At 40.2% G+C, this 16,523-nt stretch overlaps 1 protein-coding gene across 1 annotated transcript in view; it reads left to right on the top strand.

Annotated features, from left to right (window-relative positions):
- The first annotated feature begins 1,288 nt into the window (after positions 1-1,288).
- PCYT1B (phosphate cytidylyltransferase 1B, choline) overlaps positions 1,289-16,523 on the top strand; it is a 104,370-nt gene continuing 89,135 nt past the window's right edge. Inside the window, exon 1 of the mRNA XM_012784583.2 lies at positions 1,289-1,651. Coding sequence (XP_012640037.1) covers positions 1,580-1,651 — 72 coding nt within the window. The 5' untranslated portion in view covers positions 1,289-1,579. The remainder of the gene's footprint in view (positions 1,652-16,523) is intronic.

Raw genomic sequence — 16,523 nt, 5'->3', positions numbered from 1 at the left:
GAGCAGAGGAGAGTGAGGACAAGTGGGATCCGCTGTCACTTCTACCTCCGTTTGTCATCACACCTAACCATAACAATGTTTGAAAAGTAACGATGGCTCCTGCTTCATTCCTACCTTCCAAATCATGTGCAAATTCCTGTTTGGGACCAACTGTAACCCAGAGCTGTAAGGGAGGGGGATCCTGGGAAATGTGATTCCAGCTTAGCCAGCCAGCACAGTACACACTACCACGCCAGGACACTCACAGCATACCCACTGATAGAGCTGCCCCAGTAGCTGGCATGGCACCCAGACAGAGAAGGTGCAGGATGAACGGATGGAAGGAAAAGCTGGAAAGCATCCTTTGACTGATCAGAGGATTGGAATATAGGAGATTGGAATATAGGAGAAAACTATTAAGAGCTTTCCTAAGCTGGGAGGCTAGGGTGGGAGGATTGCTTGAGGTCAGGAGTTCGAGACCAGCCTGAGCAAGAGCAAGACTCCGTCTCTACTAAAAATAGAAAAATTAGCCGGGCATGGTGGCACATGCCTGTAGTCCCAGCTACTTGGGAGACTGAGGCAGGAGGATTGCTTGAGCCCAGGAGTTTGAGGTTGCTGTGAGCTAGGCTGATGCCACAGCACTATAACCTGAGCAACAGAGTGAGACTCTGTCTCCAAAAAAAAAAAAAAATAGTTTTCCTGCTAGGGTGGGACAAAGAAAATCTTGCTAAGGTGAATTTAAGTGGTCAGCAGTCTTCATTTGGAATTGAGGTAACAGTCAGCAGCCACAATTCCCACTTTGGTGCAGCCGGATTTAAAATGAATCTTTCTTCTCAGAAAGGCCCTAGCACATGAATATTTAAAGAGTTCTTTTAACACACAGAGTTATCTGAGGGAAAATTACCTTGACACATATTATAAAGACTCTACATTGTTAAAATGCACAAATTCCTTATCAATGATGCTTAGAGTAGCTCCTTGGAAGGGAGAAAATGTTTATTAGAATCAATTAAAGTACGTTTGAGAGATTTATTTTCTACATCTTTATTCCCCTATTTAAAGAAAGTGCTGAGTTGTATATTAACACTTCAAGGTCTTGACCACTTTTTGTCTTGAAAAAAAGAGAGAGAAAATGTTTGTCATTCCAGGAGCATAATCAGTTGAGCCGGCACACAATGACATAGTTAATTCACCAACGGAATTTGTTGCCATAGCTCCAGCGAGGGACAGGGTAGATTAAACAATGGCCTTTTTCACGACTGCAGCTTTCACCACAACCTGACTGTCCACGCACAACAGGCCATCATAGCTCCAGTTCAGAGCACAGCGATTGTCAATGAACAAACAGCAGCCCAGAGGGGACAAGAGGAGGCTTGTGGTAAATAAAGCAACAGCCCCGAGCAACTTGAATCTCTGCTTATCCAATAACTGGAACATGTAGCTCCTCCGACCTTATCTTTAAGGGCTGGGCATAGAGAGCTGGCTTGACTTTCTCTCAAGCTCTCTGGTTACTTTGAAGGAACGAAAATTTCCCCCTGCCACTCAGAACTCCAAAGGGAAGAGGAACCGAGAGAAGAGGGAAAGACGGTCAGGAGAAGATATGGTAGGTCACCAGGAGTGCACCATGGAAGAGGACACCAGGGACAAATGCACTCCCAAAGTCTCGCGCAAGGTAATGTAGATGCTTGCTAATTGATTTTTGCCTCTTTGACTATCAAAGTCGGTTCACAAAGTAAAGCTCTATGTAGCCACAAGTGTGACGGACCTGTGCTAATTAATAGAGTCACACTAAAAATGGAAATATGGTCCTCTCCATCTTAAGGTGATAAAAAAGAAAAACAAATGGTGGCTAATATTTCTTTATCCCCTTACAGAGGATATAAGCTCCTTGGATAGAGTTAGATGACAAGAACAAATTTGCTTTCTAAAAATAAATGAAATCAATATGAGGAAATGTAGGGAGTTCAAGGCATTGGAGAAATGTTTTAACAAAATGTTAATTATTCTGTAAAATGAAAAGTTCTCCTAGTATAAATGTCACAAGATTTTGATTAGAATATTCATTTCTGAACTCCACGCTACGCAACTAGCACATAAGTGTGAGATCACTTTATATGGTCTTTTATTTGGTGGACAGGGTTGTCTAAGGGAATGTGTGTTTGAAGGGGAGCCTTGTTAAACCAAATGAGTGCTAGATGGAGAAGGTTTAGGCAGTGGGGCAAAGTGGTAAGAAGGACTCCAGATGATGTGAAGAGACTGAGGGCCAGGGGCAGCTTCCCAGCACTGAAGGCATTTCTCTGCCTAACAGTGAAGTTGGTTTCAATCCACCACGCTGAGAGAGGTTTCTTAGGCCTCAGGACACCAGCCCTGCTCTCTCCTCTCCCAGCGCTCCTTCAAAACCTTCCCGTGCCCGTCGGAATGGATGTGGGTGGCTGGTTTAGGTCCCATCTGCATCAGAAAATAGTCTGGGTCCATATCCAGGGGACACTTGAACTACATGATCATTTCCCCCAATTGGTCCCATTCCCGGTTGCCTCCATGTTATCTCAGATTTGGAGAAATTTGTATTGTATGTACTCATGAGTTTTGCCAGCTCGTTTTATTGACTTAATGGGGGAATCAGGAAGCGTTTATTTAGTCATTCATTCACTCATTCATTCATTCATTCATTTTTCATTCCAAAAGTAGATTTGAAGTGATATCAAAACAACTGGATTTCAGTTCCTGACTGGTGCAGATGTGGAAAGTTGAGATGATCTTTCTTTCTTTTATTTTTTTCATTTTTGAGACAGAGTCTCATCTGTTGCCTGGGCTAGAGTGCTGTGGGGTCAGCCTAGCTCACAGCAACCTCCAACTCCTGGGCTCAAGCGATCCTTCTGCCTCAGCCTCTGGAGTAGCTGGGACTACAGGCATGCGCCACCATGCCTGGCTAATTTTTTCTATATGTATTAGTTGGCCAATTAATTTCTTTCTATTTATAGTAGAGATGGGGTCTTGCTCTTGCTCAGGCTGGTTTCGAACTCCTGACCTCGAGCAATCTGCCGGCCTCAGCCTCCCAGAGTGCTAGGATTACAGGCATGATGCGTGCGCGGCCTCCCTTTTTTTTTGAGACAGAGTTGTACTCTGTCTCCCGAGGCTAGAGTGCAATAGCTTCATCATAGCTCACTACAACCTCAAACTCCTCCTGCCTCAGCCTCCCAATCCCAAGTCGCTGGGACTATAGGTACACACCACTGTGCCATTTTTATTATTATTATTTTTAGTAGAGATGCAGTCTTGCTCTTGCTCAGGCTGGTCTTGAACTCCTGAGCTCAAGTGATCCTCTCGCCTCGGCCTCCCAAAGTGCTAGGATTACAGGCATGAGCCACCATGCCGGGCCAATATATAGAAAGTTGAGATGATCTTTCTAATGTTCCAGTCCTGTAGCATTAAATCTATGCAAATATCACTCTGTACTCCCATACCTTTTGTGAATAGAAAAATGGACAAAAGCCTCTAATTTCAGTCTCCCAATAACATCAATTATCATCATAATAATGGCTGACATTTTTAGTCCTTAGTAAGTGGCATGCCCTGTGCTAAGCACTTTCCATGCCTTATTTTATGTGATTACATTCAACAAAAGGGCTCAAGCTCCTGACCACTTGCCTATCCTGCTAATTTTTGCTTTAGTCTCTCTCAGTCAAATTGAATAGGTTTATTTAACCTCCTTGGGCAATTAAGATGGATTACATTATTAATTGTGACAATAATAAAGAAGCAATTGCATCAACATTTTTATCACACTTTTCAGTTCTCAATGTACTTCTGTCACACAGTAGACCTCAACTTCTGTCAATTTAACTTGCTGACTACCAGCCCTTTGTGCACCACAGATTGACAACCCCAAGCTGACACACAACCATTTCTGGCTATTGCTAATGGTGCTGCTTACCAGCCAATAGTTACAAGCATTGTCATTAAATATTGTATCTGAAAAGTGAGGACAATTATGAATTTTATACTTTACAGCTCTCTGGGAGTGGAAACTCCCTTTAAATCAGAGAGTTGGTTATTTATTTTCAACATATTTAATTTTGGTACCTGGTTGGTACTTATTTAGAAATAAGAGAATGCCCAAACATTATCTCAATTCCTCTTACCCCAAGTCCTGTGAAGTAGATATTATTTATATTCCCATTTTCAAGTGAGAAAATTAAAGCTCACAGAAGTTAATTGTCCAAGATAGTAAGGGTAGAGCTGGAATTCAGGTTCTTAGCATCCAGTTTCACTTTTTCTTTAAACCTACACCGTCGAATAAGGTAACCATTAACCATATATGGCTGTTTAAATTTAAATTTTAATTAATTAAAATTAAAAAACTCAGTTCCTCAGTCACACTAGCCACATTTTAAGTGCTCAATAGCTACTAGGGTGGCTAGTGGCTACTCTATTTAGACAGTGCAGATATAGAATATTCCATCATGACAGAAAATTCTATTGAATAACACTGCTTTAAACCATAATATCTCTTTTAGATATGTTGAGACGTGTTCTTAAAATATATTGCAGTTCTGTTACAAGTAATATGGATTTTAAATTTTACAGTAAAATCTCATTCATTTGAAGTCTCCTCATTTGCATAGCACCAAGTTAACTTTGATCTGCAAATTAATAATATAGATAAGAGTCAAGGAGTCTGTTAAATGCACTTCAGAGACCAAAAATTTTTAAGAACCATCAAATAACTCCAGAAGCACTCACTTAGATGCAAGCAATTGATATGATAATTACACATCATTTTTATTTATTCATTAAAACAGGGATCCCCTAAGGTGCCCTTTTAGGGAATAATGTGTTTAGCCTAGTTATTTCTAGCAACCCTTCTGCTACTTTCTAAATTCTGTGTAAAATCATTTTATACTACTGGTTTATGTTCCTCTCTTCCTTTGCATCATAAAGTAAAATTGTCACATAAAATACTTTCACACTGAAATTCTGACTAGCTCAAGATCTCATTCCAAAGCCCTGATATCTTCCACTATATCCTGTGATTCCTGGAAGGGGTGATTTTGTGGGCCCTGCAGGTCCTACATAGAGCCTGGTATACAGTAGGAATTCAGTAAATATCCATTGACTGGTTGACGGAGATAGTTCTTTTAAGATACTCCGATTTTCTACAGAGAATACATGTATCATATGGAAGACTGTCTCCCATATTTTTCTTTTCCCTTTATCAGTCTTTGCTGCCAAGTCTGCATGGTGAGATAAGGTCTTCCTGCTTGTGAGAAAGAGAAGACTCCCAGGCATTCCAGTGTGGGGGAAGGGGAGTGTGATCTTGCCTGACAATTTGGAAACTAAATCTGCCAGCTCCTTCAGAAGGGACAGCAGGGTGGCAAACATGCTGCCTTCCCATGGCACCAATCATCAGCACCATCAGTTCTTAAATAATTATGTTGAGTACACTTTGCCAGGTACTGTGCTAGTTCTAGGTAATAAATAGGATAGAAGAGAGACTTTTGAACTGTTTAGAGAAGAATGGCACTTGCATTTCTAAACCCTTAGCTAAGGTGGCTTCTTACAACTTGTTGGGACTGGTCATACCAAATGTTAATGCCTTTTTAGCAAAAATAAAACTTAATTCCTCAATTGAGCAGTATAATTCAAAGAATATGATTTGTTACTTCCTTGTCTTCCTTAAGAAAAATTTCTAGCCCACAGGCCATAATAGAAGAAAGGAAAATTAATAGAAACAATGTAAATGTGCATTAAATATTTAGTCTTTATTTGGAGGGAATTAAACAATTTAGAACCCTCCAAGTTTATGAAGTTTAAATATTTGAACTTTTTTTTTTTTTGAGACAAAGTCTCACTCTATTGCCCAGGCTGGAGTGCAGTGGTGCTATTGTAGCTCACTGGAGCCTAAAATTTCTGGCCTCAAGCGATCCTCCTGCCTCAGCCTCCTGAGTAGCTGAGACTACAGGTGCATACCACCACACCTGGCTAATTTATTTTTTTATTTTTTTTGTAGAGATGGTGTCTTGCTATGTTGCCCAGGCTGGTCTCAGACTCCTGGCCTCAAGCAATTCTCCTACCTCAGCCTCCCAAAGTATGAACATTTTTTAAAGCCACTTAAAGGGAATGTAGATATTTACATTTTAACTTTTTGTACCAAAACATCAATAGGCCTTCTTCCCTCTCATCTCTATAATTCGTATACATGAACCCTAACATTACAGAAAACAGGCATGTATTTGTAAAGCCTTCAAGCTCACTCAACACGGTTTTGTCTCCTTCAGAAACTATGTGTTAGGCTGATTCATCCTCTTGACTCAATCAGCAAATGTATAATCACTGCCATAGGCTGCTCTCCTAACAGTTCTCACTCTGAACATTGACAGGTGGAGCACTCTAAACCTGGCTCTCTACAGTACACTAACGTCTCTTGGTACAAGCGCACTCACTGTGGTCCTCTGAGACAAGTGTTGGGGATCTCCTGTTCCCTAACTCCTCCCCAGCTCACTGAAACGGCCCAATTACCACACAAACAGACACGTAGTGAGAGGCCAGAGTTGTGTCTGTGGTGAAACCTGGAGTTTCCCTGGTCTTCTCAGTGCTAGGAACTATGGGTAGAAAAAGAGTTTTACTGGTCTCTCTTACTTTTGCCCTTTATTCTCAGGACTTGGCACTCTCAAATACCCATGGGGTAAAGAAAATGCTGGAACTGGCAATATTAATTTTGCCCCATTCTCACAATAAGGCCTCAAAGTGTGAAAATATACTCTTTATTTCAATCCCTCCCCAGGTTTTAGAACATTTTTAAGTTGTCTTTGTCTTTCCATGAAGTATAAATACTTTCTCTTTCTTTCTCTCTTTCTCTCTCTCACACACACATGCACACATGGAAGGAGAAAAAAATTTTTTTTTTTAAATTGGGAAGTATAGCCTAGAACAATGAGAAAAATAACTGTTGCAAATCTATTTTTCTTAGTTCCACTGATTTAAGTCATAAATGAAAGCACAGAAGAACTTAAATGATAATTTCTTTTCTTTTTTTTTTGAGACAGAGTCTTGCTTTGTTGCCCAGGCTAGAGTGCCATGGCATCAGCCTAGCTCACAGCAACCTCAAACTCCTGGGCTCAAGCAATCCTCCTGCCTCAACCTCCCAAGTAGCTGGGACTATAGGTATATGCCACCATGCCCGGCTAATTTTTTCTATATACATTAGTTGGTCAATTAATTTCTGTCTATTTATAGTAGAGACGGGGTCTCGCTCTTGCTCAGGCTGGTTTCGAACTCCTGACCTTGAGCAATCCGCCCGCCTTGGCCTCCCAGAGTGCTAGGATTACAGGCGTGAGCCACTGCGCCCGGCCGATAATTTCTTTTTAAAGCAAAGGCCAACATGATTAGAATTTTTTAACAGTACCATCATATCTGCTAAAAAAATCAATCTTTAAGAGCTTGCCATATATATATATATATTCTTGTTCTATATATTCTTTGAGAGTGGAAACTATCACATTCATCTTGGATGTATGGCTTCCAATGTGCTTAGTAAATGTTTGTTGAAGGAGTGAGAGCAATTTAAATTGATGTTTATTCTATATCCTCCTTGCCCAGAGAGAGTCCTGAGTTGTACACTGTAAATGTGAATTATATTTTTAAAAATGTGTTTTTGAATCTCCTGGGTGCCTACCAGAAAGTAGGTGCTTGGTAAATAATGCCCTAAACCTGAGGCATGAAAGACACACACACAAAAGATTTTCTTCCTGCCTCATTACTAGTATTACTATATTAATACTTTATGTCCAAAGAGAAGTAGTTATGCCTATAAGCAGCAGCAAGTTAACCAAGCTGCAGAATTAACCAATGTCCATCTAGGGTCATCTATAGGTCTTCCAGGAGAATGAATGGGTTTCAATCCAGTTTGGGGGGCTTGGGTGGACCAATTTCAACTTGACTCCAGCCTCTAAATTGATTGACATTATCATTAACACAAGCAACACAGATATTGTGATCACTGTTTATAAGGCTCTTCACCCAAACCCTGCCAGACTCCCAGGGCTGCTATAGGTTTGTGACATCTGAAAGCTAGGTGGGACCCACTTAGAGATATCACAGACAGCAGACTTAACCTTCTACAACTCTTCCTCAGCTTCCCTAGGGGTGGGCAGGAGCTCGACCAGTTTCCAAGAGAGATGGGTAAGAACTATGCACATATCTGTCCCATAAATTCTTCTCCATGTGGCTACTACACCTTGCCTTAGGGTGGCAATTGAAGGACTTTCTTAAATATCACACAAAGAATTCAAGACCAAAAAAATGGAGAATTAATGAAAAAGCTTTGTAGGGCTTTCTCAATTACACAAGGTAAGAGAGCATTATAATCACCAGGAAGCACAGTAGAAGTCTTCCTACCCTATACAATAGGGACCAGTAGGTCAGTTAATTGAAAAATAAAATCGGTATACTGGAGACTCATTTAAAACATGATAAATAGGCCAGGCACCATGGATCTTGGCTGTAATCCTAGCACTCTGGGAGATTGAGGCAGGAGGATCACTTGAGCTCAGGAGTTCGAGCCCAGCCTGAGCAAGAGCAAGATCCCATCTCTACTAAAAACATAAAAATAAGTAGCGCGTGGTGGCACATGCCTGTAGTCCCAGCTACTCAAGAGTCTGAGATAGGAGGATCACTTGAGCCCAAGAGTTTGAGGCTGCTATGAGCTAGGCTGACACCATGGCACTCTAGCATGGGTGACAGAACCAGACTCTGTCTCAAAAAAAAAAAAAAAAAGATAAATACATACATTAAACATTTTATTTAAATCTAAAATATTAATTTGCCAATCCTTTGATTGGGCCACTGATTAGAGCTCTGTGCTGTCTTTTTGTCATTAGGCAGACACACATGTACTGCCTATTATTTCCATTTTTGGTTTATTCTAAATTGAATGAAAACTTAAGTTACTTTCAAAACACTCTAAGTATAGAATTGTAGCTTTTTTGCACTTTTGCCCTCTAGCTTTTCCAGTTGTCTTGCCCTCACCTAATTCAACAGCAATTTTTAAGCCACATAACCAACCGTATCTTGCCTTTCCAAAACAATTTAGTTTCCTTAAAAAAAAACTATTTTCACATCATTTTATTGGTCTACATAATATTTAATTAAATTATATAATTTCAATCACAAGTACAATGAGCATAAACAGGTTTGGGGGGAAAGTTCAGTTAACTCTTGGAAAATGTACAAATCAAATGGTGGGAGCGAAAGTGCCCAAGAATTCCCAAGTAGCTTACATAGCAGCCAAAAGCATTCACAGTGCTCTTAGGACTCAGGGAGGAAATGGAGGGCATTGGTTAATTCTGCAGTTTGGTTAACTTGGAGGCTGCTTATAGACATAACTACTTCTCTTTGGACATAAAGTATTAATATAGTAATACTAGTAATGAGGCAGGAAGAAAATCTTTTGTGTGTGTGTCTTTCATGCCTCAGGTTTAGTGCATTATTTATCAAGCACCTACTTTCTGGTAGGCACCCAGGAGATTCAAAAACACATTTTAAAAAATATAATTCACATTTACAGTGTACAATTCAATATTTTTAGTATATTCATGGGGTTATGCACCCTTACTACAATTTAATTTTAGAACACTTTCATCACCCCACAAAAGAAACCCTGTACCCATTAGCAGTCACTCCCCATCTCCCCAACATCCTTAGCTCCAGGCAATTACTAATGTACTTTATATGATATGGATTTGCCTAGTCTGGACATTTCATATAAGTAGAATCCTATAATATGTTGTCTTTTGTGTTTGCCTCTTTCACTTAGCTTACGTTTTCAAGGTTCAGCCATAACATTACTTCATTCCTTTTTATGGCCAAATAATATTTCCTTGTATGGCTATAGCCCAATTTGTTTCTCCATTCATCAGTCGATGGACATTTGGGTTGTTTTGACTTTTTGTTTATTGTGAACAATGCTGCTGTGACATTCTTGTGCAAGTTTTTTTGTGGACATATGTTTTTAATTCTCTTGGCTATATACGTAGGAGTGGAATTATTGGGTCTAATGGTAACTGTATTTTTAACTTTTTGAGAAACTGCCAAACTGTTTTCCAAAGCAGCTGTACCACTTTACATTCCCACCAGCAATGTATGAGGGTTCCAATTTGTCCACATCCTCAACAACACTTGTTATTTTGCAGGTTTTAAAAATTGTTATAGCCATTCTTGTGGGTATAAAGTGGTATCTCATTGTGGTTTTAATGTATATTTCCCTAATGGCTAATGATGTCAAACATTCTTCATGTGCTTATTGGCCATTTATGTCTTCTTTAGAGAAATGTCTATTCAAATTCTTTGCCCATTTTGAATTGTGTTATTGATCTCAAAGATCCATCTTTGCCCTAAAGTAGTGTTTCTCAACATCATCATCATTGACATTTTAGGCTGAATAATTCTTTGTTGTTGGGGAGCTGTTCTATGCATTGTAGGATGTTTAGCAGCATCCCTGGCCTCTACCCACCAGATGCCAGCAGCACTCCCTTCATGACAATCTAAACTGTCTCTAGATGCTGCAAAATAACTCTTGGAGGGGGAAGCGTTGTGCACAATCTCCCCTAGTCAAGAACCATGGCTCTAAAAGACTCCCCTGAACAGCTAAGAAACACTTACATGGAAACATAACTCAGTTTTAAAGGAGTGGTAGCAGCAGAAGCCAGCCTGAGTGGATTGAGGACATGTAGGAAAGTGGATAGACAGTGAGGGTAAAAACTACTCTTCCCAAATCTGGTTGGTGAGGTAATCAACAATACAAGAGATAAATATCACAGTTAGAAATGAGAATCAGGTGACATCATGAGATAAACAACAATTCAATACAATAACACAAAAGTTGCAAGACTGTACATGAAAGTATCAGAAGTATGGTTGGCCAGGTGCGGTGGCTCACACCTGTAATCCTAGCACTCTGGGAGGCTGAGGTGGGCGGATTGCTCAAGGTCAGGAGTTCGAAACCAGCCTGAGCAAAAGCGAGACCTCGTCTCTACTATAAATAGAAAGAAATTAATTGGCCAACTAATATATATATATATAATTAGCTGGGCATGGTGGCGCATGCCTGTAGTCCCAGCTACTTGGGAGGCTGAGGCAGGAGGATCACTTGAGCCCAGGAGTTTGAGGTTGCTGTGAGCTAGGCTGATGCCACGGCACTCTAGCCTGGGCAACAAAGTGAGACTCTGTCTCAAAAAAAAAGAAGTATGGTATATCTAGAATGATAGGATTTCTGAAAAGGGGAATTCACTGTGTGTGAGCTGGTCTCTGGGACAGAATACCATTCCTTCACCTTCCCAGGCACGACGTGCAAATGACTGCTAAGTGACCTTTCTTGGATAGTCAAGGTACATTTCCCATGTTAGTCCTGTCTCTTGATGGGAATGTACATGCATTTGTCTTAGACATAGATAGTTTTGGTTGCAAGGAACAGCACCCACTAAGCCGGCTCTTTCAGTAGGGGGGTTTTAGGGAGAGGGAATGCAAAGGACTGTCTAATAGAATCCACAGAAAGCTGAAAAGCAGGCCCCAGCAAGGACAGGAACCAGGGAAGCTTTGAGGAGCCCTCAGAAGGGGTTGTTTGCTCTGTTTACTCTGACGCTCTCCCTACAGCTCAGCTCTTGTCATGCTTGGCCTCCATCTCTCAATACTAATTCCTGAAAAAGGGGATCTGAGGATTTGAGAAACTACTGAATAGGCAATGGCTAGGCTCTCCTATTCGGGCATCCTAACCCAATGCCCTGGGCTGTGGAATGGGGCAGTTTTCATAAAAGGGGTGGCATGAGGTATGGTGAGGGAGAAATAAAGAAATAGGAACCACATCACAGACACTTAAGCCATTCTGCCTCTGTACAGAGTTCCCCCACTTCACATCCTCTCAAATATTTTTACTCCATTGCCTCCCAAAACACACAAAACACCTCACGGAAATGGCCTTACTATTGTTTGCCAGTTGAATACATAATTACCACCATTAACCTCTTTCCTTCAGTGCATGGAGCACTGTGGTTTTGACCTCAAGTATTCTGACTTTAGAAAGGGGATGGAGGGCAAATTACACATAATGGTTTCTATTTAATAATGACATGGTAGGCAGGTGTCATCTAAATGGAGATGAGCTATTTTAACAAGAGAAATAGAATCTGGGGAGCAGTGTCTGAATCCCCATCATCCCAATCCTCCCCCATTGGCATAATAGTTGGAAACAAAGACTATGGAGCTGTCAGGAGATGGTACATCCTTTCCACTAGTTAATAAAGTGATGCCCTGCCTTCACAGTCTATTAATTAAGAAGGTAATCAGTGCATGCTTCGAGTTTGGTATTTCAAACTCAAAGGCAATAAAATCAGAACACTACTCAGATTTTTTTCTCATAAAGAAATGAATAACAAATTAGGGCCACAGAGCTAGAGTAATCACATTTTGAATGATTTCTCCTGAGCATGCCTTTAATAACCTGTATGCATTGGGTAAGAAGAACAAAGAAAGGCAAAGTTAATTACCCAGGAAAAGCTTTATCAAGGAATTTTGGTCACATTAGCCCAGGGTTTCTCAGCCTTGGTACTACTGATATTTTGGGCCAGATAATTCTTTGTTGTGGGGGCTGTCCTGTGGGCAGTAGAATGTTTAGCAGCATCCCTGGTCTCTAACCAGTAGTACCTACCTTTGCCAAGTTATGACAACCAAAAATGTCTCCAGATATTAAATGTTAAATGTCCTCTGTAGGGCAAAATCATCCCCTGGTGAGAACTCCTGAATTAACCACATACATGCCTTCTCACGCCCCATCCCCTGCAGCCTTCCCAGGTTTGCTGTTTTAAATCCTCAGAACAAGCCAGGGCATGGTGGCTTGTGCCTGTAATGCTAGCTACTCAGGAGGAAGAGGTGACAGGATCACTTGAGGCCAGGAGTTCAAGACCAGCCTGGGCAGCCTAGGCAACATAGCTAGGCCCCATCTCTAAAATATCTAAAAAAAAAATAACTAGGTGTGGTGGCGTGTGCCTCTAGTCTCAGGTACTCAAGAGATAGAGGCAGAAACATCGCTTCAGCCCAGGAGTAAGAGGCTGCAGTGAGCTATGATCATGCCACTGCACTCCAGCCTTGGCGACAGAGCAAGACCTCATCTCTAAACAAACAAACAAAAATCCTCAGAACTAAACATTTCATACTGGAACCATCTACATTTTCCAGGAAATTATTTGAAAAGCAATTGACTGGATCAAAATTACTTGTCCAGATAACAAGAAAGGCTCTTTGCATTTCTGTATTGAAAAGTAGCAGACAAAAGAACAAAGGAAGATGGTCTAATAAAGGTATTTATTTAAGGCACTCAGCTAAACACTTTACTTATATTTAATCCCCACAAAACCTTCCGGGGCATTATTAGCCTTATTTTATTGTTGAAAAAACTGAGGCTTAAAGAGGTTAAGATATTTGCTCAAGAACATACAGTTTGTAATTTAGTGATAAAGCCAGAAATCTGATAGCAAAGTTTGTGCATTTACCTATATTGCCTTACTATATGTACTTAAAGTGCCAGATATCTAATAAAGCAAGGTGACCAATTTTTATCTTTTTTAAAATATAGTTTTTATTATGGAGAGTTTCAAACATGTATAAAATTAGACAAAATAACATATCCCCATTTGTACTGTTATGTACTCCCCTACTCACTTCAGTAGTGATCAACTCATAACCAATCTTGCTTCATCTAGAGCTTCTCAACCTCAGCATTATTGACATTTTGGGCAGGATAATTGTTTCTTATGTGTATCAAGCACACACACAAGACAAGGCAAGGTCAAGGTCTTACTGATTCTACTGGTAAAAGTACAATGAATCACTTTTAGATCCAGATAGTGTATTACTTACATAGACAGCAAAAGAAACAGTTGCCAGTGGTGCTGGCTTCCTGTGGTCTTTGTCCCACACATGAAAAAGGACAACACTGAAACAAAAGGTGCCAGATGACCTCACTCCCATTGCTGAGGAGCCCATTGTAGATTGCAATTAAGTGTTTTTCTATTCTATAACTCTATATTGAGAGTGGCAGGGCAGAAAGTCCCATACCCCAGCTAAAAGGAGGAGGGTACTAGAAACTGTCTCTCAAGGGAGATAAGGAGGCAAATGGGAGATGGCCTCAGAGCAACTCTTCACAGGCCTCCCATTGAGGATCGCAAGTGCAGACGAGCTGCACTTCAAGCCTTTGCCTGCATATTCACATTCAAGGTCATTAGGATGCCATGGCAGAGCCATTCCACTACAGTGGAGGACTGTCCCATGCATTGTAGGATGTTTAGCAGTATCCATGGCCTCCACTAACTAGATGCCTGTAGCACAACCCCCCCCCCAAATTGTGACAACCAAAAATGTCTTCAGACATCACCGAAGGTACCTTAGGGCAAAATTGCATCCAATTGAGAACCACTGATCTAGAGCTCTATGCACTCCCCACATGCAAACAATGTATTTCATCTGCAAATATTTCATCATATATTTCAAAATAAAGTTTTGAAAACACAAACATAATACTATTATTATACCTAAATAAATCAACAATAATACCTTCATAGCATTCAGAATGCATTCAAATTTCTAATTGCTTCATAAATGCTGCCTTTTTCTTACAAGGTTTCAAATTTTTGAATCAGGAGCCTAATAATACAGTGTATACATAGCAAGTGATTGACATGTCTTTTAGATCTCATTTAATCTATAAGTTTCTTGCAGTTTTTTTGGTTGAAGAAACTAGGTTTGTCCTATAGAGTTTCCCACAGTCTATATTTCACTGATTGCATCCCTGTGGTGTTAACATACTCCTTTATCCCTCTGTATTTTCTGTAAATTGGTCTCAGATAAGAGGCGTGATCAAAGCCAGGTTCTATTTACTTGGCAGACTATTTCATAGGTGGTGCATGTACTTCTATCAGGAGTATGTAATGTTTGGAGTTGTTTGTCTTTCTGTCATGTTAGCAGTAGTTGATGCTAAGTGCCTGAACCCAGTCATTCATTAGGGGTTATAAAGTGGGGATAATTTGTTACCTTCCTACCTTCTTAATTACTCATTCTAAGATGAGGACTACTCCTCACTGTTTGGCCACCCAGAGAGACAGTTTGTATAGGAAAGGTAAAATAAATACTTGATTCTTTCTTTCTAGTTTCCAGTTTTTGAATTAATGTGTTTGTTTCCTAGCATTCTTCAATGCAGACAAATGAAATTTTGGGGTTTTAGGGGGTAGTATTATGAAAGCATGGATTTAAACATGTTTGATGAGTCTCAATCCAGACCATTTTTCAGAAATAAAGGACTATTTTTCTTTGAAGCTTTGCTTATCCCATGCTTGCTTACTTGCTTACTCATGAGAATATCTTTCTAAGGCAAGGGTGGACTTCGACAGAAAACTATTGACTGCATATAGTTATTTTCAAGCACCCTTAGCCATTTGACATAGCCTCTCATCTGGCATTTTAGTAGACTAGGTATTTAAAATTATTGCTTTTGGACATATTGAAGGCTTTTACATAGCCAGCTTCCTGGGACACATACACTAATAGGGATTTCTTTCTTTCAATGGAAACAAAATAGAGATTCTTGAAAAAAGAGAGCCATATTATTTGGGGGTCAACATCTGTGTATTAATAGTCTCTCATCATCTCTGCTTCACTACAATGGTTCTGAGATCTTTTTGGGGGGGGTTCTGAATTTTTAAAAGCCCTGTTGCTGAGCCCCAAGCTAATTAGACCAGAATCTCTAGGAGTTGGGAACCAGGCATCAGTGTTTTTGAAAGCTCCATAGGTAATTCTAATATACAACTAAGGTTAAGAATCTTCTGGAGTGAAGCAAAGAGGATGAGAGACTTTACTAAGAGATGAATTTAGACTCCTTGCTATGGTTTGAATGTAACCCCCAACATTCATATGTTGAACACTTAATCCCCAATGCAACAATGTTGGGAGGTTGGGACCTAATAAGACCTAATAAGAGATGATTAATGAATTGATGTCATTATCATGGGAAAGAGTTATTTACAACAAGGGTGGGCTTGTTATAAAGCAAATTCAATCACCTCTTGCTCTCTTGCTTTCACCTTCTCTCGCCCTTGTACCTTCTGCCATGGGATGATGCAGCACAAAGACTGGAACCATGCTCTTGGAATTCCCAGCCTCCAGAACTGAGAGCCAAATAAATTTCTATTCATTATAATTACCTGATCTGTAGTGTTCTGTTATAGCAGCACAAAACAGACTAAGACACCCCTGAAGTGCTAGCTTCTCTTTCTCAAGAATAGATTTGATATACTGTGGGCTTTAGGAAAATCATTTCTCATGAGCACCATTTATTATTCAGGTTTATACTTCACTCACAGAAAACCTGGTGAGTCCACTTCTGCTTGTATTGCAGAAGAAAGCCCCATCTGATTCTACTTTTTGGAAGATTTATTAGAGGATATGAAGACATCATCTTGAATGTGTGTCTTGTGATGATATCCTGCACCTACTGAATGGGT

Source organism: Microcebus murinus, chromosome X, assembly GCF_040939455.1.
Source record: "Microcebus murinus isolate Inina chromosome X, M.murinus_Inina_mat1.0, whole genome shotgun sequence".
In the NCBI taxonomy this organism is placed as follows: domain Eukaryota; kingdom Metazoa; phylum Chordata; class Mammalia; order Primates; family Cheirogaleidae; genus Microcebus; species Microcebus murinus.
Note: the sequence above shows the minus strand (reverse complement) of the source record. Positions and strands in the feature narration are given on the sequence as shown.